The sequence below is a fragment of the Dermacentor andersoni genome, chromosome 2 (assembly GCF_023375885.2).
Source record: "Dermacentor andersoni chromosome 2, qqDerAnde1_hic_scaffold, whole genome shotgun sequence".
In the NCBI taxonomy this organism is placed as follows: Eukaryota; Metazoa; Arthropoda; class Arachnida; order Ixodida; family Ixodidae; genus Dermacentor; species Dermacentor andersoni.
This window is the reverse complement of record NC_092815.1, coordinates 54,507,794-54,526,499: the sequence shown is the minus strand read 5'-3', so window position 1 is coordinate 54,526,499 and position 18,706 is coordinate 54,507,794. Positions and strand designations below refer to the sequence as shown.

At 45.8% G+C, this 18,706-nt stretch overlaps 1 protein-coding gene across 1 annotated transcript in view; it reads right to left on the bottom strand.

The window, feature by feature from the left end:
- Fs(2)Ket (Importin subunit beta Fs(2)Ket) overlaps window positions 1-18,706 on the bottom strand; it is a 79,371-nt gene that overhangs the window by 50,575 nt on the left and 10,090 nt on the right. The window contains exons 4-9 of the mRNA XM_050189306.3: window positions 17,311-17,520; window positions 16,789-16,956; window positions 12,620-12,745; window positions 10,213-10,323; window positions 7,375-7,476; window positions 1,031-1,202 (exon numbers count right to left, since the gene is read on the bottom strand). Of these exons, the coding sequence (XP_050045263.1) occupies window positions 1,031-1,202; window positions 7,375-7,476; window positions 10,213-10,323; window positions 12,620-12,745; window positions 16,789-16,956; window positions 17,311-17,520 (889 nt within the window). The remainder of the gene's footprint in view (window positions 1-1,030; window positions 1,203-7,374; window positions 7,477-10,212; window positions 10,324-12,619; window positions 12,746-16,788; window positions 16,957-17,310; window positions 17,521-18,706) is intronic.

Here is an 18,706-nt window from a genome sequence, read left to right as displayed (position 1 = left end):
GTTGTTTGAAGACAATGTATGGGTGGGGTTTCATTCCATCCGCCAAGCATAGCAGCATGAGAGTAAACCGAAGCTTTTCATCTTTAGTTGTGAGGAGTTTCACCCTGAGAGTTCCCTTCACGCTTATCGTCTTGTTGCTTGTCATGTCAAAATAGATGGGAGTTTGATCCGCATTGCTGATCTGGCCAAGCAAATATTTCTACAAGTCGCGGAGCTTGAAAAAGTGCTTATGCAAGGCGAGGGCTTTCTCCTCATATGTGGCAGGCGGCTTCTGACACACACTGCTATGCCAACGCAGAGAGAAACCAGCACTCCTTATTAACTTCGATGCCTAAGCCCTGCTGGCTTTGATGTTTGTCTTGGGCATCCCTGCTTCCGAAGCAAAGATTGGACTTGTTGCATAATTATGTCGTGCATCTCCCACAGGAAGCGATCACGTGTTTCAGTGATATATGCCGTGTGCTTAGCATCCCGCTTCGGTAAGCATCCCACTTCAGATCGGGGACACCTATTCACTTGCCGAGTGCACAGTAAAAGTTAACTAAAAAAATACTTCCGAACATGCTCGCAAAATAGCCGAATGCTACAGGTATAGCCATAGAATAAAGATAAAATTGTAACCTTTCTGTAGCACCATTAACGTCTTGTTTGTCTTGCATTTATTGGTGGTGCCATGCTTTGGTTTCGATTGCAAGTCCCCACTCCAGATTTTCAAATTTTAAAATAGTGGATAGTCTTCCAATAATGTAAATAGAATAACCAATTTGTTTGATTGCACCTTCTTTTTGGCAAAATGAAGCGCACATGCAAGAAGAAAAGGATCACAATGCCCTATCAAACATGCGCATCAGCGTACATGCACTTCATTTTGCATAAAAGGAGCTAACAATCATTAAAGCAATGGCTGCTAGTTCGGCCCTTCGTTGCATCTGCTTCTTGCCCTCCAAGTCCTACCTTCACATTATATTTTCAGAATAAGCCATGTACCAACCAGTTCAAGCGAACACAATCCTGGAGAAAAACGACTCACCGAACGTCATGACTGCAGCGTCTCGATACCTCCAATCGGGATGCTTGATGTGCTCCCGTACAAAAGGCAGACTGTGGGAAATCATGTCATCTTCACAACAGCTGGCCATCAGCATGAGGCAGACACCAGCTGCTTTGCATGGGTTCCAGTCATCCTCATCATCATGCTCCTCCTACAACAGCAAACAAAAGAAACCACCATGCAGTTCTCGTTACATGTCTGCATCTCTGAAACCAAAGCTGCAGCAATTTAGTCCATAAAGGAATGACATTCGGTCTATACAATTTACTGCTCGCTAGTTTTCTTGAAGTTGCCACACTTTCACATACACTAAGCAATTCAAACAGCACCTGTAGCTCAGGCTCTTGCAAATGGCCAAGAAAAACTCAACTTGCAAGCAGACATTACAAGCCAGACACACAAGCGGCACACAGTGCTTTTGCATGTCATCTTTGTATCTGCATCTCCTGGCCACTTGCATATTCACCAAGTAATACGCCTAGTTATCCTATATAGTTGAACCCACTTCAAGTGCCACGAAAATTCCTTGTTACAGTGAAACCTCATTAAAGCGTAGTCCTCCGGGAGCTCAGGAAAAGTATGTACTAAACGGCAGTAACGCTTAAAGGGGCCATGAACCCCTTTTCATCGAAGTGGAGAAAGACATTTGAAGTGAAGATAGGCTATTTCAGAACCACTTTGGCGCAAAAAGTACTTCAATGCGTTCAGCAGAAGTGGAGTTATCGGCAATCAAACACGGCCTCAGCTGTGCTCCCCTTCCTCCTCCAATGGCTTGCTCTGCGAAGGCTACGACGGAGACGTCACCATGGCGCGCAGTTAAAATCTCCGATTTGGTGCCTATGCCGCGCTAAACGTAAGCCAAACGCGGCTGTACTCAGAGAGCCGCAGTGTGCTTAGCCACTGGACTCGTGGCGACACCTCGCGGCGGCCGCGGTGCAGCCGAGCGCAGCGACCAATAGCAGCCTCGTATTGAAGTGTGCTTTATGACTAAATAAAGCACGCAGAAAAGAGCGAGGATCATGGGGTTTTTGAAACGAGAGCGTTTGAGAAAAGGGTGACTTCGCGCTCCGCTTGCGATCTCCACGGACCGCGTACGACAGCAGAACTTGGCTGAGATGTTCACAACAGCATATACTACCCCCGAACTATGTTATTTCACCAAGCCCGAGGGGTGGTTCAGGGCCCCTTTAAGCAAAATAACACGAGTTCGCCCACTTACCTGTCAAAAACGGAACTTATGAAGAGTGCGATGAAAGGGCAAAAACATGCAGTATTTATTCACTTCACGTGATAAAAGTTACCTTTGTTTGAAGGCTAAACACCACGAGAGCGATTTTGTGCGCAACAGCGACGAGCGACGAAACAGGCCATCGCTTGAACAGAGTGCTCGGTCTTGTCACTCAATCACTCAGTTCTAGAAATCTAGAATTCCTCGCTCATCGCCTGGTAGTGCTATGAGCGACCAGCCAAGAGAGCAAAGCCAGAACTGTATGTACATCAAATACAGTAAAGCCTCGTTAAACCGTAGTTGGCCGGAGCTCGGGAAAGGTACGTACTAAACAGTAGTACTGTTTAACCGAATAGCATGAGATCACCCACTTACCTGTCGAAAATGGAACTCGGAGAGAGTGCGATGAAAGGGGAAAAACCATGCAGTATTTATTCACTTTGCACGACAAAAGCGTTATTTTCGTTTGATGCCGCGGCGGCCTAGCACGACGACGACAGCGGCCTCAAACTTACTGAAGCTGCATGCCAGCTTTTCAGCCAGCCCCCTCTTCTCGGCAAACACTCGCATGGCAGATTCCTCGTTGGCGTTACGTATTCACCGTGCACGTATGCAGTAGTGCTGCAGAAGTCCCGAGGGTACCTTTTTCATTGCCGGGTGTCGGAGTTTGGAATAATTTTCATTTCGAATAGAGTTACGTTATCGCGCCCCTATTGTCGTCGCGACGATTGCATTCATGAGGCTGACGTAACGCGCAGCTTATGCCACTGTCGGGCCTGAATCGCCCATGCTATCGCTTTCCGTGTCGTCCTCGTCACTGTCGCTAGTCGACACTTCGGCAACAACACAGGCAACGATGGCGAAAAGTCGAACCTCGTAGCCGACATATCTTCGCGCTCGAAACAGCGCTGCCGAGCAACTTGTTCGCATTCCGAATGCCACACACTGTAGTCAACAGCAGATCCCTGTTGCGTGTCAGCGCCGACTTCTTCGTGTCACGTTCGATAGCACGGACGATGTCTAATTTTTCTTCTATGCTGAGCACCCGGCGTCTTTTTTTATCCAAGCTTCGGAATGATGAGAGTCCTCGCTTGCACGACGCCATAATGCTCTCTGGCACCGCGTCGAAATGATGTTGATGTTGATGTGGCTTCACGCGCAAACGCCCAGGGCGCTTGGAGGCCGTTGTTCCGATCTCTGAGGCGTGTTGTTCTGCCGGGCCGCCCGACGGAGACAGCGCAGCGCCGTGTTTGCGCGACGAAAAGTTGGAACGCTACGTTTTAACCGATGCGTACGCAATAAGCTGGTACGGTTTATGCGGATACGAAACTCATTATGCTCAATGGCCGCTGAGTCGGGGATTTGACTTTACTACTTTTAAAACGAAACTACTGTTTAAGTGGGTACGGTTTAATGAGGTTTTACTGTACTACTGATTGTCGCACGGAACGAGCAAACAATTGAATTTTTATATGTGCAAGAATAAGAACCTACTGCCACATCTTTTTTATGCTGCTTTTTACAGTAATATATACATAAACTTAAATTAATAAAGCACTCGTCACACTAGTTTCGACGCATATTTACTGCCCTCATACCAGCAACACCAGGAAGATGTCGCTCAAAATCGTCGCTTGCATGGGGTATGACTTGTAGACGACGAGCAAACACGACAGCCATCTTCATCGTATCACTTGTCACTGTCACGACCCCAAACTTACCATAGCTGCGAGCCAGCTTTTCAGCTAGTGCCCTTTTCTCCGCAAACACTCGCATGGCAGATTCCTCGTTGGCATTGCATATTCTCGGTTCACGGGCACAGTAGCACTGCAGAAGTCGCGGGACGCCTTTTTCATTGTAGGGTGCTGTTCTCATTGCGACGATTGCATTCATGAGGCTGATGTAACACGCAGCTTCTGCCACTGTGGGGCCTAAATTGCCTGTGCTGTTTCTTATGAATCGTCCCCATCACTGTCGTTAGGCGACACTTCCACAACAAAAGAGGCAATGATGGCGAAAAGTCGAACCTCGTAGCAGACATCTCTTTGCGGTCGCAGCAGCGTTGCCGAGCAACTTCTTCGCATCCCGAATTCCACCCACCGTAGTCAATGGTAGATCCATACCAGCGCTGACAATTCGTACCACTTTCGATAGCACAAACAATGTCCAATTTTTCTTCTTTGCTGAGCACCTGGCATTTTAATCAGAGCTTTGGCATGACACGAGTCCTAGGTTGCACGACGCCACAACGCTCTCTGGCACAGCGCCGAAATGATGTTGATATGGCTTCACGTGCAAATGCACTAGGCTCTTGGAGGCCGTTCTGATCTCTGAGGCTTGTTGTTCTGCCGGGTCGCCAGACAGGGACAACGTACTGCCGTGATTGCGCAATGAAAAGTGAGATCCTACATGTTAACCGATACATACACAATAAGCTGGTACGGTTTGTGCGGATACAATATGTATTAAGTTCAATGGGCACTAAGTCAGGGATTTGACTTTACATTTAAAACGAAACTACTGTTTAAGCGGGTCTGTAAAACCGATAATTGTTATAACCGGGTTGCATGAAAAAATCAGAATAGGGGGAAAGCAGAGCTGTTGTGAGAAAACTATAATGGCAGGGAGGCCAGTGCCCCTCCCCACCACATTCCTGCATCCGGCTGCCGATTGTGTTCACTCGTTTAACTGCTTCCTGAGCACTCCAATCGCGTGTAACAAGTCACGGCTGTTGGCGTTAAAGAATGGCACTGATATAACAACTGCAAGGAGGGGTCACGGGTGGCAAGCGATATGCAAGCTCTGCTGAGGCATCGCTTTCGTGGCCCCAAAAAAGGCCTCTTACAAAATGCTAGAAGGCTGCCGCGGCAGCCTGTCAGTTTGAGAAATGATGAATAAACGCTGAGGCGAGATTGCCACAAGCATCTCGTCACACACTTCTCAGTGGCTTGCACGAGAAAACCCATGTCAGCCAGCCTTGCATGCTTTATGTGAAGCTTGCCGACATTCTTATCCAAAGCAGCCGAGTGCTCCACCTAGAGCAGCGGAAGCTTCCTCGCGAAAACGAGGCACTGGAGGGACTGAATATCTGCCGCGCCTCATGTGAGGACAATGCTGAGGCAGCCTGCCCTACCTCGTCATCGCTTCTGTGGTCACTGTTGCTATCCGATGCAAGCACGTTCGCGACAATTGCCTGATCAGTTAGAAGCACTTAATTTCCAAATCTATAGCCGTGCGCTTTCTTTTCAACGGCAATGTCGTGCATTGCCGATGAACAGCAGGCGGATCAGCGATCTTCCATTCCGGCGGCGAGTCAAACGAGTCTTGAAACAATTTCGATGCAACCTACAAAAATGAATGTGAGCAATTAAGCTGTTTGCAGAACTGCGTGGGATGAGGAGCCAGCGAGCAATCTGGGAATAGCGCTGTTGCCGCAGTCCGTTTGTGTTTCAGAGGGTGCCGCGGCGCAAAGCTGTGGGTGCAGCCCATTCGTGTTCGGAAGGGTGGAAGGTCGACGGGAGAGAGGCATGCAGAGATGGCTAGAAAATGAGCACGCGGCGGCTGTCAGGGCCACCCAGCGGCTCGAATTTCTCATTCTCTTTTTTTTTTCCCCAAGCATTTCGCATTTCACTACCTTTTGGCATGGACACCCAGCAGCCGGACTTTATCGTTATAACTGATAATGCGCCATCGGGGCATTGTAGTAAGCAGGTTATTTCACCACGGGAAGGATACAAAAGTTGACGGTGCAGCAGCTTCTCACTGTTATAACAGATGTATTGTTAAATCCAGTATCGCTATAAGTGGGTTCGACTGTATAACAACCCAAAAACAGAGCATGCTGCACTTCATGAAGCAATCTTGCTCGAGCGCTGCTACTGATACCACGAATGTCCCAATTTTTCAGACTCCCTAGAGGCCCATGAAAACGTTCAAAATAAGGAATGCATGCCTTTTATTGCTCCCAAAGGCTCAAATCACCACAGGTACGTCTGAAGTAGCTGTGAAAGCCTGCCAGTACACTTAAGAGGCATATCAGTGCTGGTACTTTGACAGGAGACAGCGTTGATACAATTGTATTACATACGATTTCCAGTTGCCAACGTTCGCTATCGAGAATGCAAAAAAGTTACCAATAGTTACATTTCTTTTATCTTTTTATATGTTCCCAGAAAACATGATGACACCACATTCTGTATGTTGCCAAACTGCAATCGACTGGTATGTTTACCAACCCCTAGATTCCATTAAAAAACAAGCCAAGCACAAGGTGCGCAATCAAGTAGGCACTCGTTGCAGCAGCTTCCTTACAATACTCACCCGCCCATCTCGTGGGAAAATTTCGTCTCGCACTCAGTTTCCTATTCTGGTACCAACAAATTTCTTCCCGGCTTATCGTACACCGTCTTCACAACTTCAGCTTGCACTCTGTTTCCCATTTCGGTAGCAACAAATCTCTTCCTAGGTTATTGTATGCTGCATTCACAGCTGTCGCCGCCAACCCTATTGGGTAAGCATCTTCACTCATCTGTTTCACAGTGCGTCGGGCACAGTGCCACTGAAAGCATGCTGCACGCTTTTCAGAGACAATAACCCAAATGCGACGCCGTTCCCTGCCTGTGCACAAAATGGACGCCATGTTTCACTCCGGCAACATCGTAGGTATCATATTCTGGCGTCGCCTACTAGGTCCATTTCATTACCATTTCCTGTCGCCATCTAAAAACACAATGCAACAGGTAAACGATAATGTGCGTCTCGGGTCACTACTAGCTCAACGTGCACCGGCATCTCATCTCATGCCACGATTCACACCGTGTGGGCACATCAGAACTTCCCGCCAAGATGCCCTGCTCGAAGAAGGTCGTGATTCAGCGTATCGCCAATGATCAGTCTGTTCCCAAATAAGAATTCTTCAAACTCGTAGCGATGTCTTCAACATGCTGAACAACTGCTGGCAGAGAGATAATTATGGATAGTTGCTTCAATACATGTAAACTGCAAAGACACTGAAAAACCAGTCTACGATGAGCACACTGCTTGAAAATTTCACGGAGAAAAATAATGGAACCAGAGAAGTGTGTGTTTGGCGTACCTGTTTAGTAAGCGTCTGTACTAGAATGGGCACGAGGTACTGCAGGGCACCTTTGGCATAGAAACGAGAAGTCCTTGCTGGAGGGCGGCCCTGTTCACTTGCCTGCAATCATGCAAAACACAAAATATGAAAAAAAAGATCTTGAGAATAATGTCTGACACACAGCACATGTAACTCTATCAGTCCCCAATAAATTTAAACAAATACTACGCTCGTATATCTTTTCATTTATTTATTTATTCTAAGTACCAGCAGCGCCAAAGGCATTATTGCAGGAGGGGAGGGGGTGAGGATACATAACTAAGCAAAAGGCAAGTAAAAAAAAAACTCGGAATGTGACATATCTTTGCAATATGAAAATGTACATTTTTAATACCGTAAAAACCGGACTATAGGTCGGACCGGAATATAGGTCGACCCCCCAACTAACCAATCCTAAAAATGAAAACAATATTTTTCTATGGCAAAAGTACTGAAAGACACCCTTACCTTGAAACAAATGCGACTCAGCCGGTTGCACAATGGTGACAGTATTTATTTAAATGCTGCTCGCATGTGCACCTGGCTAAGTTTTTAACAGCATCGCGCGACCATCGACCTGCGTGCTTGTCAGCACCTTATTAACGGCGCTGAGCGGCGAAACAAACGAGATACGCGCATGTCTACACATGCGCTTACTTTCACTATTTCGCCGCTCCGTGCCGTGATGATAAGGTGCTGACAAACACGCGGGTCGATGGTCGCGCGATGCTGTTAAAAATTGGCCGGGTGTGCAGTACACAGAAGGACACAAAGTGTGCAAGCGCTACTCCGAATCAGAGTCGTCCGAACTAGAGTCCAATGACGAGTGCTTCTCGCTGCCCACGTCCCATAGAGCATCGTCCTCTGTGCCATCCAGCGCGTTGCTTATGCAGCATTTTCTGAAAGACTTGCGCACCATCTCTTCGGGGAGAGATTTTCACGCCGACGACACCCAGCCACAAACAGTCGCAAGCGGTGGACGTCGCAGGCGGCCGGTGGGGGTAGTCGGGTTATCGCCCAGCATCCATTCATTATAGAGTTCGCGCACTCTATCTTTAAACGGCTTATTTAGCACAACGTCCAGTGGCTGCAGCACAGATGTCAGTCCACCAGGGATGACCACGAGGTCCGTCTTGCCGTCGCACAGGGCCCGGTTTACGTTGGCTGTGAGGTGGCCTCGAAATGAGTCCAGAACGAGCATGTTCGCTCGCTCAAAGAGAGCACCAGGTCGCCGCTTCCAGACGAGCCGGACCCACTCCAGCATCAACGATTCGTTCATAAAACCGTTTTCATTAACCCGGATGATGACGTCGCGTGGGAATTCCTCTTTCGGCAATGTTTTTCTTTTAAAAATGATAAAAGGGGGCAGCTTCTTCCCATCAGCTGTACATGCGAGCATCACAGTGAACCGCGAGTGCTCGTTGCCCGTTGTTAGAAGCTTGATTTGCTTGGCTCCTTTCTCGGAAACAGTCCGGCTTGAGGGCATATCGAACCACACTGGCGTTTCGTCGGCGTTTCCTATCTGTCCTATCGTGTAGTCGCGTTGCTGCCGAAGCGCAATTACATATCGCTGAAACTCGATTAGCTTGTCCTCGAATTCTTCGGGCAGTTTCTGGCACACAGAAGTACGGCGCCGTAGTGCAAAGCCCTTCCTCTTCATGAAACGCCGCACCCAGGATGGCGAGCCCTTGAATTGCGCCCTCGTCAGTCCAGCGGCGCGCGCTATCTCTACCGCTTTAAAACGGATGGATTCAGCAGTCACAGGCAGCGATCTTGCACGAAGCTCCCGGACGAAATCCGCAACCTTGTTTTCCAGTTCTGGATACACTGCAGTCCGCCCACAAAATGAAGTTTTCTTTTGGTTGCTGCAAGCAACCAAAAGCTGCTTCTGCTTCCGCCAGTAGCGAATGCTTTTTTCCGACACTCCAAATTCGCGCTGTGCCTCCAGGTTGCCGTTAGCTTCCGCGTACTCGATCGCCTTTTTCTTGAAGGCGACGGTGAATTGCCGTCGGCTTCCGCTCATATTTAAACAAAATGTGAAACAATGCAAACGCAAAGTGACGCTGCTACAACGTCGCCGCGCTGCTGCTGATGGCGATGGCGGCTGTTTACTTCATCCGCCCATTGTTGCAAGACTTCCGTAGTTTTTCCGCCAATGTCCGGTATATAAGTCGAGGGTCAACTTTTCGCGATGGTTTTTTGAAAGAAAGTTCGACCTATATTCCGGTTTTTACGGTAGTTATTTTCTATAATATGTTCCTCTGGTACCTTTTGCTATCCATCCATTTTGTTTCCCAATTATTCTCTTTTGAGTGCCTTTTACGTGTTCTGATTTCTAGGTGTTTCAATTTTCAAATTTCTTCTAATTCTGTGCTAATTTGGTTTTAGCCATACTGATTTTGCTACAGATAGTAGTGTCTGCGTATTTTGTCAGGTATTACGTCGCGTTTGTTGCATTTTTCTCACAAATTTATGTGTTCGTGTGCACCCCACCCCCCCTATGTAATACCCTCTTCCAGAAGGCCGCCCTTTAGGGGCATTCTGAATAAATAAATAAAACACATTCCTGACCATGCCCATGGAACTTTTCAATGAGGACCACTTTATGAAAGATAGCTTCCCAATTTTTATGTTTTGTTTTATATTACTCAGAGTCCATTTCTGAGCAAAAATAATTTATTATTGACTGTTTCTTAATTCATTGAATACTGGGGTGCGCCACGACTAAAACAATATTATTCATTTTGTATGCACTGCAGAAGAAAAGGAAAGGTATTAGCACATACTAAACGTGAGTAAAGGCAAAACAAAACCCACTTCGGAGGCTTCAATAGAGAGGTCCACTTCCTCTTCACAGACATTTGACCAGAATTCAATGCCCTGCAACGCCACTTCGTCAATATCACTCTTCATTGCCTCCATAGTAATCTGCAAAATAAAAAATGAGGAAAACTATTTCAACAGTTCACTCAACAATTCTTAACTGAGGACAGCTACATTTGTTTTTTCGTGAAAGGTGCACATTTATTTTCTTTTTTGCTCGTTTACATGTTGCAACCAAGAAATTTGAATCACTGGGTTCACCCCACAGTGGGCAGACGCAGAGGTAATGCCACCCATTCTTTTGAGGGGGGGACTCAGATGGTCGAATTGGTTCATTTCGGATTATTTTTTTTCCCGAGATCAGGCAGAAAACTGAACTTTGTAAGGTGCTATTGCACCGCCTATGACAATACCAGATGACACAACACCACCATCTTGGTTGGTATAAACGTAAAGAGGTGACATCGGAGCTTCAGATGGCTGCAGTGCTAACACATATTTCGCAGTTCAAGAATAAAAGCACAAGATGCAAGCGAAAAGAGGTAAACTAGCATCCTGATTCAATACTGCTGTCATGTGTGCACAGAAACGCTCCTATTGACAAGCTGCAGATTTTAATTGCTGGCTGGCATGCATTTTGACAGCAATGAGCAGTGCATTTTTTATACCAGTAACATTTGGCAATCATGGTGGACTGCAACGCTGGGTCGCGTTGTTGCAATGACGAGTACAAAATCGAAATTTTTCAAATGTATCATGAGAAATGGCAGAATGGTCGTATCAAAAAACAAGAAGGGGGGGGAGGAAGAAGAAGCTCATTTGAGGATGTGAGGCGGAGACAACAGCAGCGACGTCTCTGCTGGCAGGGGAAGTGGTTCTTTCAGGGCCATGTGGGCTTTATTTCTCAGCTATTAGCGTAGTGTACAGTCGTTGTCATACTCAAGATAGAACACTTCTCCCGTGGAGGGTGCTGGAGATTTTTGGTTGAGGTTCTTTGAAGTCATAGCCTTACCAGTCTCCCTCCCGAATCAAAAATGTTTGATGCTTATTCCTAACAGCCTGTGTTTGTTGAAATTAAGCCACTACAGATAATCTTCATTGTTCCAGTCAACTCTGACGGCAGCTGTATAGTGTGGTAATTTGCAAACACAGTAGTCAGCGCGTGATCTGCCCACAGTACCTGTCTGTTTGCAAAGACAAAGTCTCACAGGGGCCCCTTTATATACCGTATTTACTCGCATAATGATCGCACTTTTTTTGTCAGAGAAATTGACGCAAATTCAGGGGTGCGATCATTACGCGGGTTAAATTTCCCGCGGAAAAAAAAATTTTTTTTCGCCTCGCGTTTGCTGCGGGATGCGAGATTGCGGGTGCGGGACACCAAAACAAAAATGGCGGCCGGCGGAGCAAGCCGAACGCGCCGAACGCGATTTTTTTTTTCTTCTCGTGAGTACATTACGTGTATTGAAACAGTTTCTTCCGTATCAGTGATGAATAATATCGTTAATATCGGCAAGTTTGCGGCAGTAACGTAGCCATATCCACTTGGAGGGGACAGAAACAGGTAGGCGCGCTTAGCTGCCAGTGACATAGAAATGCATGGCCGACGTGCTGCGGAAACTGCGGCATCTGTCTTCACTACTATCCCAATACGGCACGTTTCCGCTAAGGGTGGGTGAATATCTTAGCTGTGTTACAAGCGTCGGCGTATGAATAGGGTACACTTTTAACGTATCAGAGTAAACGTGACTACTATCATTGCCGCGCGCGATTTGTTGCGTGCTCACGAGTGCAAAAGCAGATGAAAAGAATCGAAATGCGCCTTTATTGTTTTTGTTGACATCAACCATTATAAAGCCAACCCATAATAAAGGCGATTTTGGTTGTACCTCATTTTGTCATGGAAGTGCGGAAAGTGATGAAAGTAATGAAATGAGGCATCTACTTAATATTTGGTGCGTGCAGGCCGCTTGGCTTGTCTTGAAGAGTCGTTCGCGTAGCATTCGACAGATGGTAAACGCGATCATTATTAGCTAGACTTAGCACACGACATATCGCTGCGGCAAGTTCGGGGTGCGATCATTACGCGGGAAATAAAAAAAATCGAATTTTGACGACAAAATTTAGGGGTGCGATCATTACGCGAGTGCGATCATTATGCGAGTAGATACGGTAATGTGACAAAGTTTCTGTTCAGTTGCTCCTTGTGCAGTACTTGGCTACTATTTGTCTCCAAATTTAACAGTTTATTATTGGTAGAATACAGCTACCATTACACTAACTATGTCCTTTTTGCAACTAACTAATCAAGACAAATTAAATGCAGGAATCGCAGGATGAACCACAGTACAGATGCGACGAATGTGCATTTGCATCCTACAAATTCAGTGACACTACTCACAGCGAAAAGGGCAGGCCCCATGTAGTGCTCCATGTACTGGTAATACAATGACATTATCTTCACAAGGCACTGTAGTGCTGCGACTCGCACCTGTGTGTTGCTTGACTGGGTAGCTTCACACACCACCTGCATTGCCGCACATGATAAAAGTCAAGTGAAATTCATGAGCATACATATATTTGTATCTCTTAATTCCTGCAAAACATATTAAACACGAAGAAAACTCGTTCATGTGCTTTTGCTTGCTTACATAAGTTAGTGCATGACATCAACCCAAAATTACCACAAGGTAATTTAAGACCACAGGCAATTTCATTGCCTGTCACCCAGTACATACAGGTAAAATTGAAAGTACGCAAGTCAGAAACAGTGACTGGAGCATGATCAGTCTTGAAAACCCTGCGTTTTCAGCATTACCTCCTTCGATACCAGTATGTTAGGGATATTCGAAATACAAGGGCCGAAGCTATAAGAAACACTAAGGTTTTTGTGAAAAGTATAAAAGCTATGAAAAGCAGTAAGCTTTTCATAGCTCAGTATACCCAACAGACCACAAAACATTTAAACCGCTAAGGACACGTGTAACTACAATGAAGCAAGTAGCATTTCAAGCCCCTTTCTTCATCATCTGTCAGTGATGCTGAATATCCAACATGGACCCATACCAACAGCCTTAGTATACCCTGCTCCTTAGCATTTACCATGCTGATAATGTCCCAATGGAATGCTGGTGGCACTTGCTGAAATGGCTGCACTCGGCTGCTCAATATTGCTGCTTGATATGAGCAAACGAGTGCATGCACTCTTTATTCTGAAATGACCACAAACTCCATTTAACCCCACGCAAGCAGTTAGCCCATTACAAACTGCCAAACTGCAACACAGTCAATGAACCATCGTAAAGCAGCAAATTTAGTATACAGCAATCAAGCCTGATAACTTATGCATTATTTTGCTTCAGATGTAATTCCAGAGTAACGGAGTCAATTATTGTCAATATTATCTTGTAGTTGCAGAGTAAACAAATTTCTCCAACTCTATTGTGCAACTGGCTGCAATATCTCATCACAAGGCATACATTTTTATTCTTTTGTGAGCTTCTTCAAAGGGGTAGCAATTTACAAATAGTCAATTTATTACAGCAAAGCTGAAGTATAGCATAAATTAATGAATAACAATCTGCAGCCTATACTTCCCACAATTTTCTATAGTGGCTGCCTGAGCCGAGTCCTAGTTTTATATCACGTGAAACTACCCTATTTACTCGAATGTAACAAGACCGTGACAGTAACGTGAGGGTCAACTTTCCAGTCAAGCGAAATAAAAATAAATAAAACCACGAATGTAATACACGATGAAAGGAAGAAGAAATGGGACCTTTATTCAAGAAATCACAATTAGGAAACAAGTTCTCTTGGGCAATCCTTTTCAGAGATAGGTTCACTTTCATGAAATTTCGCATGACACCACTGAAAGCATCCCCAACAAGTGTTTTTGGCGCTGTGCAAGCTCGCTATCAGTGCCAAGAGTGCTGTCAGCCATATGCTTTGAGGGGATTGGTGTCGGGACAAGCCAAGCTTCGTGAAAGCGAAACTATCTCCAAAAGTGATCTGTGAATCATTGAATCGTTGACGTCGAGCTGGCGACTCATGGCGAAGTTTTCCACTCTTTCGACCCTCAAAATTGCTCGCCTCTTGAAGCGGCCGTCATACCGAATGTGCTACATTGCCATAACGTCACGAATAAACGGAGTCAAAGCGCAAAAGGCCACAGGGTGCTGCAGCACTGTAACTGTAACACCAGTCACAAGCACAGCGAAAATGGCATCGATTTCAACAAAAACCAGGTTTTGACTTCGATCGAGTTGTTTACAGATTGGATCGGGACATACAAGTTGCCAACATAACGATAAAAATGGCAAGATTTCGAATATTTGCTTTAAAATTATTAATTTTGCAGTTATTCGCATGTAACACAAGGGTCGAGTTCAAACAATGAAAATCATTAAAAAAACTCGCATAACAATCAGTAACTACGGTACTATAACAAGCAAAATTGTCATTCACCAGACTGTAGCACAAAGCTACAAAGGAAACCCTTTCCAGTTTCTCAGAAAAAGCTTTGCAGTTCAAGAAAAATTCGTCCTGGTCTCAACTATGCTTTGTCCTAGCCTGGCAAGAGAAGACTAAGGAGCAAAGAATGCAGTGATGTGTTGCACATGTATATGCAGTTAAACCTCGATATAACGAACTTTACTTAATGAAATTCTCGATATAACAAAGTATTTAACTTTTCATAACCTCTTGTCCATAGAACACCATGTATTTAAAACCTCAATATAACGAGAGTATTTGTATGCGATTTCAATATAACGAAATTTCACTTTTGCCGCAGAGGAATGGGGACAAAACCGACCGACAACCCCACCGCCGAAGTGGAGCCGCATCACGTTCCGTATAAAGTCCAGGTGCGATAAGATCCTATCGTGCCCCGCTACCCACTTAGTGCTTTAGGCGCGAGGCAAAGTGTGGAAGGGTGACACATGAAAGATGGTGACTTCACGAGTGCCGCCTTCTCACGCAAGCAAAGGGAATGAGGGGGACTGGAGGGAGTGCATGCGCGAGGGGCGGGGTAAGCTGTCTGTCTGCCATCGCGTAAGCTGTCTTCCTGCACTTTTAGTATTGAAGGTTGTGCAGTCTCGAGTTTCAGTTACTTGTTGGGGGGAGAGGCAGAAGCATTCTCTCTTCGCTTTCAGTGCTTTTCATGATAGCGTCACCCCAGTGCCGGCAACCCTATCAGCCATGGGGACGGAGTGCACGCAAAAGCATGGCTGGCTTCACTTAATTCATACCGCTGATGTGAAGATATCGCCGACATGGCATGAAACCGTATCATTCGTCGCCGACTCCCAAATTGCTCAAGATTAATTGTTTTCTCATTCGAGTTTGCTTTTCTTCGATTGCTCGATAATTCAGAAAATTATGCAGCCTCTTTGTGTCAGCGACTGTACTTATTTGCATAAAAGGTCGAATTTCAATACAGTAGAACCCCGCTGTTACGTTCCTCACTGCTGCGTTTTCCCGGCTGCTACGTCGTTTTCATCCGGTCCCGGCATAGCTTCCATAGGATCCAATGTATAAGGAACCCCGCTGTTACGTTGTAGCTGTGAAAACGTTCCCGCATGATACGTCGCAACTTAGCACCCCGAACCCGCCTGGGCTAAAGTAGACAACGCGCTCCAACCGCCATTTTGGCTTTTGACGAGTTTTGGCTGGGCTTGGCCGGGCTTGGCTATGGAACTGGCTGCAAGAAGCCGCACGCCAGTTCGAGAGGCCGCATGAGGCCGCCACTAAGTGGCCATTCGTGAAAAATAATCTTACTATCATCACTGTGATTACGGTCACCGCTTGGTTGTTGGACGGGTCAACTCACGGGGGAAGGAAACTCGGGAGAGGCCCTGACGTCACTCTTTGTGAAGCTAAAGTGAAACCGGAAGTTGGCGTTGCTCCGCCTATCGGGCCTGCTCTCCTCTCTTGTTTACGTTTCTCATACGCCGCGCTGCGCGCAACCGGGCTGCTCGGACGCGCGCGCTCCGCAGCAATACTAAACAATCGTTAGCACGTTAGCATGATTACGCCAAAGAGGGCAAAATTTCCCGCGTATATTCGTTCGTCCGTTGCCATTGCCGTGGTGCGGTGATGACAAGGAGCACGAGCCGCATGATGCCGGGGAGTTGCCAAATCCTAGCTTTGGAGAAGCCGTCGCGGCTCTGGACCTCCTCCGCAGGTACGTCGCACCTCACAGCGACGCTGACAGCAATGCGGCCTTCCAGGGTATTGAGAAACGTGTAGCGATTTATAGCGAGCAAAAGAAACGGCAAGCCACCATTCTGGACTTTTTTAAGTCCTAAGCGCACTCTGTGGAAATAAATTGTCTATAGTTGAAGCTGCACTTTTTTCATTCATTTTCGGAGCTTTCCTCACTGTTGCGTTTTCCCGGCTGTTACGTTTTTTTTCGCCCGGTCCGGTGAAAAACGTATGAACGGGGTTCCACTGTACAATAAAATTTCAATATAACGAAGCAAATTGCCAATTTTACCTACTTCGTAATATCGAGGTTTAACTGTATTTTCCTAAAAACCAGTAATACTTATACAAAAAGCACCTTACCTGCATAATGAAGTGCCTTTCAGAGTCCTTTTCAAAGTTTGCTCTCGTGAACTCGAGAGAATTGAGCAAAGCGGTTGTTGCGGCAAGCTTGACATGCTCTGAAGGTTCGTCCTTGCGCATTCCATGAACAATTGCTGTCAAGATATCATTGCTCTGACCCAATAACACCTTCGGGAAAAAATACAGAGAAAACATGAACAAACATTTCCTACAGTTAACCCTTCCTCGTAAAGGTTACTAACAAGGAGCTTGGAACACAATATAACAAAATGTAAATGCCTCCACAAAGGTTAGCCATCACCAACCTGTTTCTTACTACAATAACAAAGAATACAGTAAATAGACAATGCCTTAATTTGAGAACACAACAAACGCTATTTTTAACAAACAAGCTCAACAATCAATTTATTTTTCAATTACCACACGTGCCAGCAGTTCTGACTTTACAATTAAGAAAAAAAACTAAATAAAGCCAGAATATTACACCACACTGGGATAAAAAGTAAACAATCCAATGCTTACGTCAGGCTCAATGTCTTGGCAGATATAGCCAATTGCTTCCAATGTGGCCTCCCTGAGCATTTCTGTGGAAGCTGGGTTTGTTGCATTGTTTGTCAGCACTTGTATAAGATCTGGCCATTGCATTTGAGGCAGTTCAGCCACAGCAACATATGCCACACACTGTGCTGCTGAACTTGGGCGGATTGTCTCTGTGCCAAGTGCGCTCAGGATCTGCAAATGACCACAAAACACGAAGTTAATCAGCTGTTCTCGTTCGTTACATGAACGAGCTAAAAAAAAGCTAAAATGCAAAACAAAGTCAAGCTAAAGTGATACACTCGCAGTCCAGAAATGTCCACACAATTTCACTCAGAATACAGCTTTTGTAAGTGAGAGAATGACAAACAACGACCAGATGGGTGTGTCAGTGCCGACTGAAGTGATTACACATAACAAGCTCTTAACGACATCTTGGGTGTCATTCTTAAACCTTTTAATGTTGGTCTTTTTTTCTTCCGAATTATAAAACAGTTTATTTTTGCTTATGCAGAAGGTAATAAATGACACAGACAATGGCAAATGCACTCTTTGTGACGTCTTCTCATTCCTGTGTGACAGCAAGACGTGCAGCGCACTCAAAGATACTATTCTTCTCAGCATTGCCAGCATCCGATATGGTTGAAAGTGCCTCTTCCTCAAACGAAAAGATGTCATCTTCAGAGTCCCAATGTGGCTCGCATTCGGAGGTGGAAAAGCCGTCGCTCCAATCAAGAGTTGCAAGTCCCTAGCATGCAGCTAACTCAAAGCGATTGTGTGGCCACACTTAAAGGGTCCCTCACCAGGCCACACAGCAAACTTGGTTGTATGCCGAAAGTTGTTACATGCCCTCTAAGGAGCATTCTACAGCAATGTTTCAAATTGGTTCATTAATAACCAAGATATTTCAGTGCCGCAAACCCATTATTTCAGTGGCCGAGTGTCACTGGCAATATAACTCTCTCCACTTGCCCCCGTCTAGCCTCTGCAAGCAAAATTCCTTCCCTGTGTTCTATATCGGGGCCGGAGGATCGCATGATGCATATGTCACAAGTCCTGCCTCATTCTTTTTTTTTTTTATTTTTCCCACTTTTTGCTGCCCAGCACACTTCCGCTGATGGTCTGGCACGCTAGCTGTTCTGTTTGTCCTGTTTCACGCAGCACACAATTTTGCGTGCTGTACATGAGAACACCTGACTAGCAGTACAAGTCAGTGTTACATATATGCCGAGGCAGACACAAGCGGATGACAGAGCATGACATCGTGCTGTAACACAGTAGAAAACAACATGGTTTTGTTCTCTGCACGTGACTCCATCGTTCAGTAAACGAGTTAAGAAAAGGCATGGCTAAGGAAGAGGGTGACTTGTAATCGTCCATA